This window comes from Bactrocera latifrons, unplaced genomic scaffold (genome assembly GCF_001853355.1).
Source record: "Bactrocera latifrons isolate USDA-ARS-PBARC rearing strain unplaced genomic scaffold, ASM185335v1 scaffold_46, whole genome shotgun sequence".
In the NCBI taxonomy this organism is placed as follows: domain Eukaryota; kingdom Metazoa; phylum Arthropoda; class Insecta; order Diptera; family Tephritidae; genus Bactrocera; species Bactrocera latifrons.
This window is the reverse complement of record NW_017537112.1, coordinates 729,931-748,072: the sequence shown is the minus strand read 5'-3', so window position 1 is coordinate 748,072 and position 18,142 is coordinate 729,931. Positions and strand designations below refer to the sequence as shown.

The window sequence follows — 18,142 nt, the reverse complement described above, 5'->3', positions numbered from 1 at the left end:
AAAATTTTGTAAACAAGTGAAATATGGGCATATTAAGCGTAAAGCGTTRTTTTCCGCACAACTGCTTATAAACTAAGTGTTTTTGTAATCTCTTAATTCACAGAAACGCCTAYTCAAGGCTAAAGTCTATATAAGTAAGCAAACTGATAGTGATCGTGATCCAAATGCATTTCGCATACTTTGTACGATTCGTGGAAGCATAAATGTTACTCATACGTYAAGTTGTACGAAAATGGAATTGTGTTAAGAGCATAACGCCACCGAACTCCGAATTTGGGGCTGTAARCTCTTAATACAATTTTAATCGCATTTCATAATAATCCGCCCCAAACTTGATGAAAATATATCGTTTAAAAAAAAAAAGATCTCCACAAAAAGACTRGATTTGGATCGGTCAGTTTATATGCTACAGCGGTGCGATATCAGCAGCTTCTTGGGGAGAAAAGGAGGTGTGAAAAATTTCATAAAATATCTAAAATAAACTGAGTGACTATTTGGCATATACATATGTACAAAAAATATGTATACAGTCAGAGAGATGGGCAGGGCTAAATCGTTTCAGCTCGTCACGCTGTACATTTTTTATAAATGTATATAAATTACTTCAGCGTTTCCTTTTGCGTGTTAAAAACTTCGTGGCAAACATAATATACCCTGCTCAGGGAATAAAAATTATAGTTGATTTGTATCACACCTTTCAAGTAATAAACATTTACTATTGTGAATGCTCACTTATGAGCTGTTAGCAAAGGCACGAACATAGTAGCATGAATAAGAGGTTAGCTTGTGCGTCAACCTTTTTCATTCGCACTTTGTTTTGCCTCTTTATGTTTAACAATTATTTTTTATTAACAAAGACTGAAGTTAATAAATTATAAATGAAATAATAATAATATATAACATACATATATATTAAATAGTTTAAAATTCAAGAATTCCCAAAGGGTAAAAGAGCAACACTGCGGCGAGCAGCTGATTTATTTTTCAAGCTACCAGATTGTAAATAGATGATAAAYCGTCTCCACATAAACATCTGATAACTATAATTATTTAATAATCTAAGCTATTTAAAAAATGACCAACTAATTTTAGTTAAAATTATTATTATTAAACTTGATATAAAATTATAGTTTTCACATTAACCGCTGCCATTTAAAATTTTATATATTTAACTGTCTGGCAACAACATAGGTTGAAAGTTTCTGGAGAGAAAAGTCAGTGTCGAAAAAGCAAAACAGTTTGATACGACAATTTTATGTAAATAGGAGATTTTATGTGGATTTGTGCAACTAAAAGAATTGTACAACTATTTAACTGTAATAATTGTTATAAAATGTGAGTACTTGTCACATTTGTTTACTTTATTTATGCCATGAAAGTAAAATGTAAACATATGTGCAAAGAAATGGAGGCGTAGCTCTGCAACTGCAATATATTTCCGTCTGCTGTGTTTATTCGGTAGAAAAGAGGACTATAATTCATTTTTTATTAGCAAAACAAGTTATTGATGTGAACATTATATGCATATGTGGATAAAGTTTCGTAAATAAACATGCATATCATTTCGCTTAAGTAAATGCAATGTTCTGAGAAAATGCTATCTTTGATCAGAATCAAACATACTATTGCGAAATATAATATGCCGCTTTGATATCAAAAATGTTTGATTAACTTTTACTATTGAATGTGTGAGAAATATTACCATGCTAGTTCAATAGGATATAAAATGGCAAAGAAAATTCAAAATCAGTTCTTGTATAGTCAAAAGTAGTCATCAATAAATAAGCAAAGTGTGCTGCCTCGGTTTAGAGATGATTTAATTTTGAAGTGTGTACATATTTAAATACTTATGCATTATATTTACAGCACACAAATGATGAAATATTCACACTAAAAAAAGAAGTGTGCTAAGCCAATTAATCCTAATTTATATTGACATTGTAATACATATTAGCCAGCTGCTTCAATCGCTCTCACTTTTGTTGCGTTGATAGCGGTAATATATTTTGATTTAACAAGTTTTCCATAAATCTGTAACTTTATGTATGGTTAATATTTACCTTTATTTATGAAGTGAGTACTAGCATATGGACAAGTGGAATATTAGAACAATTATATTGATGGTTGTTCACATACTAATAATTATTTTGTGATTACTCGTTATCAGCATTAAAATAAATATTCGCTAATAGTACTCAATTGGCCATTAAATGCTTCGGAATAAACAGTGGAAGGCTGCCAAAGTTACCAGAAATATATTCATGTAGTATTTTTTTATTCATTGTCGTAAAATATTAAATGTGCAACAAATTTGAAAAAGAGGAACAACTTTACATAAGTGTATTGCTTCAATTTTCTAGGCACAACCTAAATTTTTGTTAGATTAAATATACTAATTTTTATATGGTGAAAGAAAGGAAAGAATAATGATGTTATTTGATATGAAAGCATTCGCTGAAAACAAGCCCCGTTTTCTTCATACCAAACTTTAACTACATATATACATACAGCTGCGAGCAGTGAAATAGTAGTGGGTGTTAGAGTTTTACATACCTGTGAGTTATGCAAAATTCTAAACAATTTTAACATCAATTGTAACGGAAAAGTTTATCATATTTCCCTGGCTACGTTTATTAATAAAAATATTTTAATTTGAATGGGTGTAAGATATATTTATTCACAAAGTTGTGTTTATATATGAAATTTGATGGGAGCAGTAAAATAGTAGTAAAGTAATAATTTTTTTTTTTTTAAACTGAAGGATTTTTGGAGGTTCCGTCTATACGAGATATTAGTACTTGGTAGCATGGCCATGATTTTTAATAACAGCAATACAACCCTCTTCATAGAATCTACGAGACTCTGGCATCTTTTTAGTGCTATGTTCTGCCATGCTTGCTGCACTACGGTCCACAACTCATTGTTGTTTTTGAATTTGTCATTCCATACCACTTCTTAACGTCTGCACAAAGGTTTTCAATGGGATTGAGGTCAGGGGATTGAGCTGGCCAATCCATGACTTCAATTCCATTGACCCGTAACCACTCCTTTGCCACCCTACTGGTATGCTTCGGGTCATTACTCTGCTGAAATATCCTTTTCAGCGGGATATCCTCATTATATCCACGAAACCATGAAATTCAAAACGCCAAGCTTCATAGTTTTTGTGCTGAATCTGGTTTCGTACTCTCTATTAGGGGAGCGCCTTAGATACAGAAGGGACCCTTTACCGCCATATAGAATAACTTTCAACACGTCTGTCCACAAGATGTTGCGCCATTTCTCAATTGGCAAATTCTCAATCGGTCCTTTGGCAAATTTAAGATAACTTCCTATATGATTTTTTTTTAATAACGGTACTTATAGGGTTGCGGACATATAAATTATGTTCATGTAGAAGTCTTCTCACTGTATGAACACCGTAGGCCAGGTTCAGTTCATTCCGAATCTCCATAGCTGACATTCTAGGCCGAGTCTTGGCGCATCTTACAACTATTCGTGTAAAATTCTCGGAAAGAATCCATATTGCGCCCCTTTTTTCGTCTTTTTTTTTATAAATAATTGCATTGTGAGTCGTTGTGGCTTAACACCCTACAATTATTTCCGCTCCCTTGTAGGATTTAGCGTTGTTTATGACAGATTGAATACATTCTCGTTTTTCGTCACTGCAGTGCTTCCCGCTGCAGTGCAAAGCCATATTTTTTTTTTTTTTTTTTGCTTTTTGCATTGAATAATTAATAAAAGATCTGGAAACTTACTTTTTGTTTGATAAAATTAAAGTTTTTTATTAAAAATTATCCGTTTGCAATCATCTCATCGTTCACTACTATTCTATTGCTCGCTCATAAAAACAGATATCCCAATAAAATTGGCTTTAAAGAAGTATCGGTAAGTAATTCGCACTTATTGTTGTATATAACAGGACCGTTATACTTCAGAGAATATAACTAAAATAATGATCGACGGCAATATCATAAAATAAACAAAACTTAAAGCAAAACTCTCTTGGCCAATAGGCACTACTATTTCAATGCTCGCAACTGTACATTGTTAGCAGATGTGTTGTTGTTGTTGTTGTTGTAACGGCAGAATTCTGCCGAGTTAACAGTCCTTGGCCGGATAAAAATCCGGGTCCGTTCCGGTTTTCGTAGACCCGACTGTCGTGGGAACGGTTAGCAGATGTGTCTTGCAACTTGTTAAAAATTTATTAAAATTTCCATATTAGCCTAATAAACTTTAAGCAAATATTTCTTTCAAATGTCATGCAACTACCGTATAGTAGACTTGCGATAAATTAAATAAATAAACAGCAGAAACTTTATCTTACGAACACAAAAGAAAGTTTTCAAATAAACATTACTTCTACGACTATGTGATTTTTATTGCAATTCTTTGTTTATTTGAATCACTTTCCTTTTGTTTWCGGGCAATTATGGGCAGTACGTGCGGGGTGGTAAAATAATTAGTGAATTAATACAGATACATATCGTCAGCTAAAATGAGAAATAATGTACTATATTATCAAATTAAAATCAGAAACCCGTTAATATATCAACTTTTTCGAGTGTGCTTGAGAACTTTTAAGATGCAAAAGTCATCATATCGTGCTATTATAACAACAAAACTACATTTTAAATGAAGAGTTAATCACGAATATGATTTTTCATAAGTAGAGATATGCCGCCGATGCCAAACACATAATATTTGATATTTAGTGGTAGTACCACTTACATCAAGTACATAATTAATATAAATAATCAAAAAGATAACGGAATGACAAGTACATTCTAAAAAAAATACTTAAAAATCAAAACAAATTGATTATATGTCTGAAATTTTTGTTAAACTATAACTTTAGTTTCCATATCACCAAATATACACCCAAACTACAACAAATAAACACATTTTAGGCATAATCATCATCTACCGTCATCATTGTGTCTCACATTTAATACGTACGAACCAGTTTATTTGTAGGTGTGTAAAAAAAGTGAGCGAAAATCAATATAAAATGCACTCGGACATGCTAATTTAAGTATCAATGGATACTTGGTACAAGGATACATATGTACATACATTGTAGCTATGTGTAAACAGAAGAATGTTTGCTGATGAACACGTAATTTGTATGTCAAATTCATATTAAATATTTACTGCCTTTGGCAGTTGAAGACACAGATCAAATGGTTATGTACTATATACGCCGAAGGGTTTGATACATTCTATATTACAGACTATAAAAAGAATTATAATACAATTAAAATGTAATCTCTCCAAGAACAACCGTTTTAAATATTAGCGCTTAATTTTTTATTTGTAAAAAAACCAACTTACTCTAATGTCTTTTTCTCCCCTCTATTTTTTAGTCGACTCCACTTTTGCAGTTGCCCGCTAACAACAAATTGCACTTAATTTACAATGTGTTGCGGTGCAGCATTTGGCGCCAACAGAGCCCTTTAATTATGTCAATGAATTAAAGCAAACGACTCAGTGTTGAAATAAAAGCTACATGCAATGAAAAAGAGACGCCACGAGCCAAATTCAAAAATGAAGCTAAAACACTGGCGTTTAAATACAATTGGTTAACAAAAAGAAAGAAAAAACACAAAGAACTGAATTAAAGCACGAAATCGAAAGAAACACAATATCTCTAAACATAAAAAAAAAAAAACATAAAATAGACAAAATAAAGTGCGTGCTAAAACTATAAAAATACAATCCAAAATAAACAAAAGTTTACGGACACTCTGTCATCTGCTGCCATCATCCACAGCGTAGACGGCGCACACAGGAGACTGAGAGTGACAAATTTGGGTCAAAAGTTGAACGAGCGTGTCGTCACTCGTTACGCGCCGGCTAAACGACGCCGCACCGTCACCGACGTCTGCCGTGTAAACAGTAAAATGTTAAGCAAAACACAAAAGCTCATACTTGGCATCGTAATATTGTTGCTGGTCGATGTGATTTGGGTATCCTCTAGTGAACTTACAAAGGTAAATATATAATAAAATGCACAATTGAAATTATAACTGTTTTGCTTAAAAACTTTTTGTTAACTGCTTTCAGTTTCTCTACGAAAATGAAAAATTCGATAAGCCATTCTTTTGCACATACTTTAAAACTTCAATGTTTGCAATCTACTTGGTTGTAATCGGATTGGTGACGCCCTGGCGTGAATCTTGTGAACGCCAAAATGGTAGCTACTCGGTAAGTTTATATGTATATTGGCTTTTTAAAAACACTGAAGAGTAAAACGAGAACCACAATTTTATTTTAAAATCGTTGAGACTACTTCAAATATCACGAATTTAAAACATATCAAGGACTGCCACCCGCGCAAATATAATTTAATTTATTTAAAAAACTCTTTATGTCAAGGACAAACACCGAGACAGCATTCCCCCCAATTATTTCACAGTTTTAAATTTACATATCACAAATACTTCAATGAAAAATATTTACATATTACAATCAGAATTTCACTAATAAAAAAAATATTATTATAGGTTATGGATCAAGTAGCTGATGACGAAAATTATTACTCAACCAATCCATCACTGGTAAGCAACACAAACACTTATGACAAACAATTGTCACTTGTAATAAATTTTGGTTTTTCTCTTGCAGAGTGACCCCACCTTTATTCCCATACGTTCTAGCGGTGCCATATCTGGTACCGAGAGCGATGATTCCAGCATACGCAGTGTACGTTTCAGCAAATTGGCTGAGGTACGTGAGATGTCCGCTCATGAGGCAACGGAGGCGTTAATGGCACGACTCTCCTATGCAGCAAGCATACGCATACACAGACAAAAATCACATCATAAGACCGCCAAAACAGCATTACTCTTCTGTGTGCTGGTAACTTTTATTTGAAATATTTTTCAAACATCGTTTTAAACTTTGCCAACCTTATATCTATTTCAGTGGTTTGTTGCAAACTATTTTTTCCAACTATCGTTAGAGCTGGGTGAAACCGCCATGGTCACTTTGCTGAGCTCTTCATCCTCTTTATTTACACTTGTGCTGGCGGCGTTTTTCCCTTCTGCTGTGGGTGACAAATTTACAATAACCAAAATTATTGCAGTCGCAATGAATATGGGTGGAATTGTGAGTATATATGGTAGTATGAAAATAACTAAGGCTGTTTTAAGCAAAATGTCTTTTTATAGGTCACCGTCACCATTTCCGATATACATGACGCAAGATTTTCGCGCGGTGCACTCTTAGCGCTTTTTAGTGCTTTCTTCTATGCCGCTTATTTAGTTTTCGTGAAGCGAAAAAGCGATACTGAGGAAAAAGTTGACATTCCACTATTTTTTGGTAATTTTAAGGAAAATATAAATGCTTACATACATACATACATACATACTACAAACAAACTAAATTATATTTCACATTAACAGGTTTCGTTGGTCTTTGGAATCTTCTACTTATGTGGCCAATATTCTTTATATTGCATTTTCTTAAAATTGAGCAATTTGAGCTGCCAAATCAAAATCAATTTGCTATACTATTTTTAAATGGTTTAGTTGGTACTGTGATCTCAGAAGCGCTTTGGTTATGGTATGTGCTGATTTTTACACTCTCACGCATTTTTGAAATATAACGATAAATTTGTTTTTATCACAGGGGCTGCTTCCTTACTTCTTCACTAATTGGCACCATTGCCATGTCGCTTCAAATACCACTCTCCATAGTATTTGATGTCGTTTTGAAGCGAAAACCATACTCTCCTATGTTTTATATTGGTTCAATACCGATATTTTTGGCGCTAATGTTGGTGGCATTGTTAATGCGCAATGACGACTCCGATCCCTTAATGAGGCTATTCAAAGCGATTTATAGGAAATTGTGTCGCTGTCGTAAGCCAAATATAGTCAGGTTGGTAGTTGAATTTTTATTGTTATGGAAATATAAAACATTATTCAATATTTTTCGAATAGGATTAACGATGAGGAACAGCAGGAATCGCTAATTAGCAGCAATGACTGAACTATCTTCCAGTAATTATGCTCACATTACAAATAAGTGAATATTACATGTATAATATAGAGAGAAGCTGTTACTTTTCTGATGCAGAAAAAGACGTTTTCTGAAAACGCTTTTAATTCTAAATAGCTCACTATGAAATTCATCAAAACTATGGCTGTATTTTCGAGTTTGATTTGAATTCTTATTAAAAGGGGAAAAATTAAATATGAATCGCACAAAAAATGAATTTCCCTTTAATGTAGTGACTAACATGTGAACTGCTAGTTATTTAATATTCTTTTTCGTTCAAATAAGATGAACATGCAAACAATTTGCATCCGTTCTGTAAATAAACCTTTATTACTAATTGTGATATTACCGAAAACGTAACAGTTGCAAATTCGCTATACTCAAGTATTTTTTAAATACAAATATATATATTTTTTATTAATAAATTTTGCATTTTATTTTCTTTTATAAATTTTCAGCATTGAAAACATAGTTAATTGAAATTCTAATAAGTTCATCCTTAGTAATCTCATTGTGTAGATATCATAAGTATAAAATTTTTAACTGTATTTATACTGTGTATAGCTGTAGCTTGTTAACGTATGTATGTAAAAATTTACAAAAGTTTACATGTATAGTATATTTAACAATAACAACAATAATACATATATATATATAACCTTTCGGCTAAGTACTAAAACAAATAATAAATACAAAAGTTAAGTAATAAAACAACTGAGTGTTTTATGCGAGAGGACTCCTTTTGTAGGAGCTGCAGAAAACATTCCTACAGTTATTTCGAGACATGGTGCTGAGTTGACAGTCTTTTGCCGGATAGGAAAACGCGTCCCGTCGGGTAACTTGACGGTCGTGGGAAGGGAAATACGAAAGGGCGAAGGCTAACGCATTCAACTACTATATATTTATAGCAAACTTATTATATTCACCTTTTCTAATTCGCATTTATCCTTCAATGAGGAAAGAGCTATTGAAAGATCTTACAAAAACCGGATAAGGGTACATAAGTGAAAGTGGAGAATCTACGGATGGAATTTTATGTTAAAATCGTGAATATAATAGTCAATTTCCATTTTCTCAAAGGAAAAGATACAATTTACTATTTTCCTAGCTTTTTTTATTTAAAATGAAAAATAACGCCGGACGCCTATGCCATTATTAATCTATATATCATGTTATCAGGAAAGGATATTTTTGTTACAAATAAAATATATTCAATACATACCCAATTTATTTTATTCGTTTGATTTTCCTTCATATTTCAATAATCAATTGCAACGGCTTTCTAAGTAATCCGATAAGCTTAATTCACAACACTACGGCGTTTAACACATACAGTATTTTTACCAATACGATCACTTAACACATTTCTCACCTATTTTCTAAATTTATTCACTTTTAAAACAAAATATGAATTAACTTTAAAAATTTATTTTAAAAATAACACGGGAAGTTAAAATAACACAGGAAACTAAACACGAAGAAGCCTTATAATTTGGCGCTGGTAACTATCACTAGCTCCACGAATACAGTCACAAAACATTTTACTCAAACATTTTCCAACTTTTGGTAAATTAATATTCACTTTTATACAAAAGAAAACACTATTAAATTATTACAATTCGAAAATCCACGGGAAGTTAAAATACGCGGCAAATTATCAAAATTTAGCGCGGTTAACTGTCACTTAGTTATGTAACATACGATTATCGATTAATCGGTATGTGCCGAAAACAAAACATTATATAGTGTTTTCACGTTGATTATTTTGAACAATCTAACTGGAGCATAATTTGTTTATTTTAGATTCTAGCCACATTTATTTTAGATATAACTATTTCAGATTGCTAATATAAGATTGAGACATTTGATTTGCAACATTTTTAATATGTTATAACAGATTAAAAAATATATCACCTTTATATCCAAACATACAATTAAGAGCTCATCGCTAATAATGAACAACAACAACACTACGAAGAATATGCTAGCAAGAACATCAAAATTATTGTTTATCAATTTTTTGCGATTCCGTTTTGAATCATTTTCTTAACACTTCTGGCGACGTGTCGTTTCCCTATTCCACGGGCACGAAGAAAGAAAGAATCTCTGAGACCAATTGTTTTATTACGCTGTAACACGTAAATTTGTGTGTATGTGCATATCTTCGCCCGAAGATTCCACATTCAAGTAGCAAGGGCAGTACCAACAAAGCGTATAGTAGCGGTAGTGGTGACTATTGACATCAGCTGCCTGTTCATTTAATCGCCAACTGCTGACGACATCGGAGGTGTTTTTGGAAATAAGTCAAAGAAAATCAAATTTGTGAAAATCTATAGACTGTGTTTTGCGTACCGGAAACCGTACGATGAAGCTGTATTTGGGATTATGTCTGGTGGCGCTTGCGGCCGGCATTGTGGTGGCTGATGAAAGCAAAGGACCCAAAGTAACCGATAAGGTAAGTATTTAATTTAATCTTAAATAATAAACGCCCCCGTGTTGCCAAACAATGCGTTCATTGTGCATTTAATATACATACATACTATGGACATATGTATGTACATACAACTTTTTATTTAATATTGTTTGAATATAATGTTTTGCCTCACTTGGCATACATTTAAGTTTCTTTCATCTTCAGTTCATTTTTTAGTTTACTTTCTACCGTATTTCCATTGTTGCGTTTTTGTTAACCGGGTTCTTTGCTGTGCAAATATTATTATACATGTTAAACATATATACATATGTACATACATGCATACTTATATATTCAATTTGATTGTTTAGGTGTTCTTTGACATCACCATTGGTGGTGAACCTGCTGGACGCATTGAGATCGGTCTTTTCGGCAAAACCGTGGAGAAAACCGCCCGCAATTTCAAAGAATTAGCTGAGAAGCCAGAAGGCGAAGGGTAAGTGTGCTTTGAAACAGATGTACACATATAAGCTAGAGCAGTGCATAAACAATTTTAGCCCTCTTTTGCATATATGTACATATTATTTTGCTAAAACCTACTAGCAATTTATTCGTACGGGGATGATTGCAGTTCATTTCATGTTCTTATTACTTTTAGTGAGGTTATGTTTCCAACCGCTTATTTAGTATAGAAATAAAAAGGTATAAAATTGTTGTAAGTTCTGCTGACCTTGCATGTGACAATGTTTTGGCGCATCTAATTTTACTTACAACAAATATTCCAAGTAATTTTAACTTACATACATACATATATACAAATATGTATAGTTTACATGTTTGAGAATGTGGAGAAATCTGGAAAATTATTGCACTTGTAACAATCAAAATTTATGCTAGTATAGCATGGTATAATTTTTAGTGACTTATCTCCCAAAACTTCTTGCACATATGATATAAGTAAAACCATATGGATAGAAGCTTTGTCGAAAAGTCTAATTAGGTTTGGCCTGTTCACGTTTAAATTGTACAAAAATAAAAATAAAATACTTTTTTTTTATTCTTTATTGAGAACATAACAGTTGCTTATCAGTAAACTAATAAAAGAATACCATTGACTGATGTCAATATTTGATTTTTTTATATGAAGAATATGTATGTAGCTGCCATACCAATTTGATTTGGGTAACCTTTTTTTTCTTGTCAGTTAAGTAACCCCAGCGTAATGCCTACTTCATAGCAAATCCAAGCCTGTGATGATGCAGTTTATCAGTATTTCAATCACGTCGTGCCAGAGCATTTTCTTGTAATGGGGTCAAACAACTATTACTCCCACTAAAAGTRAATAAGAAAATAAATTTACTCACTTTAAATAATTTAAAGTTAGTAGTAGTGTGTAGAACTTGTGCGTTGTTGCTGGCCACTCAGCTAATTGGCTTAGCAATGCGAATATGATGTGATCATAGGCATAGACTTAATATATACATGCAGATGGGAGGCAATTGATGTTTGCAAACAATAATTGAGCGCTGAATTGAATTAATGTGGATACGCTAGGCACAATAAAAACGATTGTACTAAAAATATAAAAAAGCGCCAAGCAATATTACCCGGCCATTGGGTCAGCCGGGCACTCGCAGCTTTTGTAATACAAACTACAAGTATAAAAATTCTACATTTTTATTGCTCTATTATTGTAGTAAATAGTGTAAGTAAGAATAAAGAGGGCAACATAATCGAAACTACGGCAACTGCATATGAGAACTGTACATATAAACATGCCTATTTTGTGTGTGTGTAAACACACAGTACCAGATGATATTACTTTTGTTTATGAGATACCTGCTTATGGTACATATGCAATACATAATAATATGTTTACTTTTAATGAAAATCATAAACTAAAGTACTTAATTTCATTTATCTCTTTTATTCGCTTTGCAGCTACAAGGGCAGCAAATTCCATCGCGTCATTAAGGACTTCATGATCCAAGGTGGTGATTTCACCAAAGGTGATGGCACTGGCGGTCGCTCCATCTACGGTGAACGTTTCCCCGATGAGAACTTCAAGCTGAAGCATTATGGTGCTGGTTGGTTGAGTATGGCCAATGCTGGCAAGGACACCAATGGTTCACAGTTCTTCATTACCACAAAACCAACTTCCTGGTTGGATGGACGTCATGTCGTTTTCGGCAAAGTTTTATCCGGCATGAACGTTGTACGCAAAATTGAGAGTTACGAAACTGATGGACGTGATCGCCCAGTTAAAGATGTTGTGATCGCCAACAGTGGTTCCATACCCGTGGATGAGCCATTCGCCGTGGCAAAGACTGATGCTACCGATTAAATAAGTTAGCGCAGCCAAAACATATACATACACAAACACAAACTTGCATGTGGTACAACGTGGAGATGTCAAGTACTGAGTTAGCTGAAGGCCCGTAAAAGTAGTTGGCGAGATTAATGTTAACATTTGCATATTGCAAAAGTTGAATATATACATATATATACTATTAAGAGATTGAAAAGCAATTTTATTAGTGTTATAAAGAAATGAAAACAAAAGCAAAGTTAAAAGTTTAAATAATTAAAATACAATAAACTTTTGAATGTTTCCAAACACTTTCAAAATTCACGATAGAAWTTTCGCAATAGTCGATAATTCCTTATTGCAGAAACGAAAAATTGCATTTATTACATTGTACTAACATTTTATGATTCATCAGCATAATTAAATTTTAAAACATACAAACAAGTTTTCTTAGTTTTGTAGAGGGGGAAATAGAAAGTTGGTCATCAGTTCATTTCAAATCGCATAAAGCTGCTAATCAATAATAATTGAATTCAATATATTCAGACAGACACAGGCATTCGAAAGTCCAATTTTGGCACATCAACAGACCAACCGGTCAATGCACCCACATATTCGCTCTTTCTGCTCACGATTGACTTTAACGCTTTTGAAGCTGCAAAGTACAAAGGTAAAGCGACGTCTCGTGACTTCAATACCAGCTTAACCTGTCTTTTGAAGGGCGCAATGTTAACCGGTTTTGCGCTTCATTTCACTATGGTGTCATTTCTTGCCGCTTATTATTGTCCACACTTGAACTAGCGCACATATATTCTCAAGTATATATGTCTTTATATTCTTTAAGCTTTTTCTAGAGAGACAGCCGTGCTACAAAACTCAATTTGCACTATGCTAATTATCTTGATACATATGTATGTAGGTATACGAATGTAAGTATGTCAGCAGTGAAGCGAACATTGCAAGCAACTTTTTATGTTAATTTTGCCAAGTAATTAGGTGTTTTGTAGACATTTGCACTTGGCGTAATGAAAAATTGTTTGTGATAAATCAGAACATATAATATGTATGTATGTATAAAAATTAGTATTGTTATGAATTTTAGAACGCAGTTGTACCATTCGATAGCTGTTACTTTGAATCTAATAAGGTTTCAAACTAAATTATTAACATATCTTAACATAGCAAACTAGCCGAAAGTAAATACTTGAGCAATTTAAAATACTGAGCTTCTGCGGGGGCTTAAAGCCGAAAGAGGGGTTTCGGTTCCTGCTTAAATTTATAATATTTCCCAAACATTTAAGGTCATAATATAATTCATTGCATATGCACCGTTTTGTTCGATAACTTATTCAAGGGTGTTGTAGCATCCAATAGTTGTCGGAGGTGTCATAAATTCATATATTATTGCATTCAGATTCTGTAACACCGTTGAAAATTTGAATGGGTTTGCAATTYTGACAATTATGCAAATCTATCCTAAATCCCACAACAACCCTGATTGGTGGATAATTTTATAATGCCACTTCCATAGAAACCCTCTTTACCAAACATCAGTCTTTTCGTCCAATAATTCTCTTTTCCCCATAAGTGATCACCATTTGAGGCTGGCTGACCATGAACATAATAGCATCCTTAAAATGTAGAGGAGGAAACTTCARACATGTCAAGTTGTAGGATGAGTCTGGTGGAACATTTGCTCAGCGAGGTCCGCGTTTCTTTCCGTTAAGGAATATAATGAGCTCCTCTCCAAGCTGCTTGGATGTTTTCGCAAAAAGATCACAGTAGAATTATAAATATCTTCGCCTACTCCCTGTCAGTGAGTGATGTACTTAGAAACGAAAAGCTCGAGTTGACCGAGAATCTATAGAAACAACTTCACATCTTCGTTCTGGGTACTGTAGCTGGTTAAACTAATGTTTACTCATCTCTTTTCATTTTCAGCGAAGTTCACTCATCTAACACTCCTCTCCCTATGGTCTGAAATAAGCGGGACTAGATAATCGTTATAACAACAACAACAAAAATTCCTCACTATTGCCCCGGCTTTCGGATTGTTATGGAATCTTGCTCAGAAATGAATATGAAAATCATAAACTTGAAATTATGCTCTTATGAGCACATGTTGAATAAGTGCTTCTTGAGCTTACTATGGCCAGCGTAGAAAGTACGTTTTCAAACCTTCTGAGGTTGTAACCACSCATTAGCAAGTTTGCATGACGCATGCAGTGGAGTTGTTGCTAATACTTCTCCCTATCTACCAGTTTCTCCTTACGGACCAGCTCCCTCATGGCATAAGGTTCTACCGCCACACAGAGTTTTGGTCCGACCACTATAGTAGAAGATGCAATACGGGTCACGGGCTCATCAGCCAGTTCTTTCCCTGCTATATCCCCGTGATCTTGCACTCAGATAGGGTGCATTCAGTTACGAACTTATAAGCTGTTCGGCCTTAATCTCATAAGCAGAAATCCCTTTAAATGCTGCTGGGCTTTCGCYGTATCGCCATACTACTTTGGTTGCGAAAGTTGCGCAGAACGTTTATCGCTACACATCGACTTGTAGACTTCTGCTGGGAAAATGCTTGGAAAACTTCCCATAGGTATGGCGACTTTTATCATTTCGTTAGATAGTGGTATTTCATGCTTTCATTTGACGAGACGAGATTACCCTTCCTCTACCACACCCTTCTTTTATCATTTGAAGCATTGTATGTTTAACTGCTTGATTTATTACTATGTGAAACGGAGTAAGTTCTAGCATGACCTCCATGCAAGTTGCTGCAGTTGAAGTCCTACCGAAGTCTCCGATTCTTTTGAAGCCCAAGTCACCGCACCATACATAAAAATCGGTCACACGATCATGTGTGCTTGTAGCAGCAGGATTTCCCTGCAAGTCGATTGCTCACCATGAGTAGTCCCAGATGTTTAACTTGCACTTCTGGAGACATAAGTCGCTCAGATAGCTTTACTAGTGGCGCACAATGGGTCAGAAAYGGCATTTTTCGGCAAAAATGTTGTACTTATTTTGAAACTGCTTGCTTATATAAATTTTATTGATAAGTGTGACTTCTTAGATCTCAGAAGTTGGTGAAAAGATATAGCGAGCCTATAGCCTTTTGTAGTAGAGGTTGGCTCGCCCAAGATGAGCGAGACGAGTTGAAAAAGTAAAATGAAAAATTAAGTAACCAGTTGATTTTTTAAATTTTTAATAATTTAATTATACAGAGTATTAAAATTTTTTTGGGACATTATATAACCTGTTTTAACAGGAATATCTTACACATAGTACTTTTCATGGCAAGAAAATGGCTATAGAAAAAGAATTAGTAATAACTGTTATTTACTAATATTTATCAGAGAATATTTACGATATATAATATTAAATATTTACTTAACACTATCTAATCGCTCTCATTTTATATTTTATGTTGATTATAATGAATAGTAATGAATACTTAAATGTAATAAAAAATTAAAGTCATAGTTGAACAAAATGATAACAGATAATAATAAACAAATATAAGATTATAAAAATAATACGTTCTCATTTACTAAGTTTGAGATTTAACTTAAAAGTAGTCCTTTTGCTTCTGTTAGATCTATGTGTTTTATTACAGTTGTAACTCTTACACTTGATAAAAGTGGATCAGAAGTAACTTACAGTCTCTTTAAAATATCTTCGTTATTTGAAGTTCGACTGCATTTCCTTGCGTAACGAAGGCGATAGTTTCTAGAATCCTTGTTACGAGCCTCTTGCGCCTCTTCAGAAAGATTACCRATAGGGAGAAAAGAACTTYTAATTATACTTTCGCCATGTACCAGCATTTTATGTATTGTCACTGGCATATAATACCAGTTATACGTCCCAACAAATAGTCTAGCCGTATCTAAAGGATACTTTCCATATTTTACTGGGTCTATGCTCTCACCGCAAGCAATTACTTCAAGTATTATAGTCAGTCGTTTGATTAATTCCAGGGCAACCCCAGTTACCTCTGAAACTACCTCGGGATTTTGAAAAAAATTTTCTAGACGTATTTCCAGTATTTGTTGTACTTAATCCCTGTTGAACATGATCAACCCTAATACCCAATCTTTGGCGTAATTCTGAATACTTTTCTTGCTTTCTTCTTTAAGTGGCTTGGTTTCCGCATTAGTAGACCACCTTTTAAAAGTTAAATTATAATAACCTTGTCCTTTATAGTCACAAAYGTTGGCAATATGTTGCTTATGGTTTTCTGTATCCTTTCGACAATTTTAGTTTGGTTTGCGGTTTCCTTGGGATATTCAAATTGAATCAGCCGACAAAACTTTGTGAAATAATGCCTAAAATTCTTCCATAACGTGTCTGTTTCGTCTATAGTTTTAAGCACTAAAGACACCATAGATACCATAAATAAATTTGCATCAGATATACCATCAAATTTGTTAGGTATGAACTGGTGGTATTGACTTTGATTTGACGAACCGTCACAACTCCATTTCGATGTTAGTCATTATTTCTGGAATATGAGCTAGATTTGTGAAGTTCTCGGCGGCCAAAATAATTATTTTATCTGTGTGATCAAGTAAACTTTGCAGATATTGGTGTAATAGTAATATTTTCAGGGTAACAATGCCTTTTTTCCTCCCGAACTCTATAATACGGTGGCAACTCATCACATCCGAAGTCTTTAAGCATATTCGAACAACTTCATACTGATGCTTTGATAACTGTGCATCAATTAACATCGTCAACGCTTTTTGAGAATCTAAATATGTCTTCTTAATAGCTGCTGATCCAGCTGTGACCTTTAATTCTTTTTCAGAGTACTTATCTCGAAGTTGTTGGACCTTGTAACGTTTAGTCCGTTGACTACATTCTTCAAATTTCTTTACCGGGCGTCCAGCAATTAAACTACGTTTATTTGAAGTCCCGGGTAATAATTTATCAACCATCTCAGCAGTAAAATTCTTATCCAGCCATACAAAAAGATTTTTAAATAGTACGTTTTAATTTTCCTGTGGCACTGGTTCCATTTTGAACTGAATGAACTTAGGTACCTTTTTTTAATTTGTTCTAAAATTAACTTCACCTTATCTTCACTAAAAGAAGGGAATTTATCTCTCAAAAACTGTGTGAACTTATCACTTTTTCGGCCGCACCGAATAAATTCTTCAGTAAACAGTCGATTACTTATGGAAACGGATAACATTTTGCAAATATTATATTATTATTTATATATATTATATATTAGGGTGACGAGTAGAGTTAAGATCCGGATGTCTGTCTGTCCGTCCGTCCGTCTGTCCGTCCGTCCGTGCAAGCTGTAACTTGAGTAAAAATTCAGATATCATGATGAAACTTGGTACACGTATTTCATGGCTCCATAAGAAGGTTAAGTTCGAAGATGGGCAAAATCCGCACACTGCCACGCC

General features: G+C 33.8%; 2 protein-coding genes across 4 annotated transcripts; both read left to right on the top strand.

Annotated features, from left to right (window-relative positions):
• The first annotated feature begins 1,228 nt into the window (after positions 1–1,228).
• Positions 1,229–8,429, top strand: LOC108973109 (solute carrier family 35 member F5). Of its 3 annotated transcripts, none has more exons than XM_018940133.1 (10): positions 1,229–1,335; positions 5,367–5,993; positions 6,067–6,207; positions 6,507–6,560; positions 6,628–6,861; positions 6,928–7,110; positions 7,173–7,323; positions 7,407–7,566; positions 7,633–7,884; positions 7,947–8,429. In XM_018940133.1, the coding sequence occupies exons 2-10, from the start codon at positions 5,904–5,906 to the stop codon at positions 7,993–7,995; spliced, it is 1,314 nt and encodes a 437-aa protein (XP_018795678.1). In that variant the 5' UTR covers positions 1,229–1,335; positions 5,367–5,903; the 3' UTR covers positions 7,996–8,429. The 3 variants fall into 3 exon arrangements, with proteins under 3 accessions (XP_018795678.1, XP_018795681.1, XP_018795680.1); XM_018940136.1 differs by lacking the exon at positions 1,229–1,335 and adding an exon at positions 1,440–1,458; XM_018940135.1 differs by lacking the exon at positions 1,229–1,335 and adding an exon at positions 1,978–1,996.
• A 1,683-nt stretch (positions 8,430–10,112) lies between these two features.
• LOC108973160 (peptidyl-prolyl cis-trans isomerase 5) lies at positions 10,113–13,057 on the top strand. Its single transcript, XM_018940224.1, has 3 exons — positions 10,113–10,459; positions 10,789–10,913; positions 12,359–13,057. Exons 1-3 carry the CDS (start codon positions 10,370–10,372, stop codon positions 12,759–12,761), a joined length of 618 nt encoding a protein of 205 aa, XP_018795769.1. The 5' UTR covers positions 10,113–10,369; the 3' UTR covers positions 12,762–13,057.
• Positions 13,058–18,142: the final 5,085 nt, after the last annotated feature.

Coding starts and splice junctions, on each gene's coding strand:
- LOC108973160 (XM_018940224.1), top strand. CDS start 10,370: ATGAAGCTGTATTTGGGATTATGTCTGGTGGCGCTTGCGGCCGGCATT. Junction 10,460..10,788: donor GACCCAAAGTAACCGATAAG/GTAAGTATTTAA, acceptor TTGATTGTTTAG/GTGTTCTTTGACATCACCAT. Junction 10,914..12,358: donor GAGAAGCCAGAAGGCGAAGG/GTAAGTGTGCTT, acceptor TTCGCTTTGCAG/CTACAAGGGCAGCAAATTCC.
- LOC108973109 (XM_018940133.1), top strand. CDS start 5,904: ATGTTAAGCAAAACACAAAAGCTCATACTTGGCATCGTAATATTGTTG. Junction 7,111..7,172: donor CAATGAATATGGGTGGAATT/GTGAGTATATAT, acceptor GTCTTTTTATAG/GTCACCGTCACCATTTCCGA. Junction 7,324..7,406: donor TGACATTCCACTATTTTTTG/GTAATTTTAAGG, acceptor TCACATTAACAG/GTTTCGTTGGTCTTTGGAAT.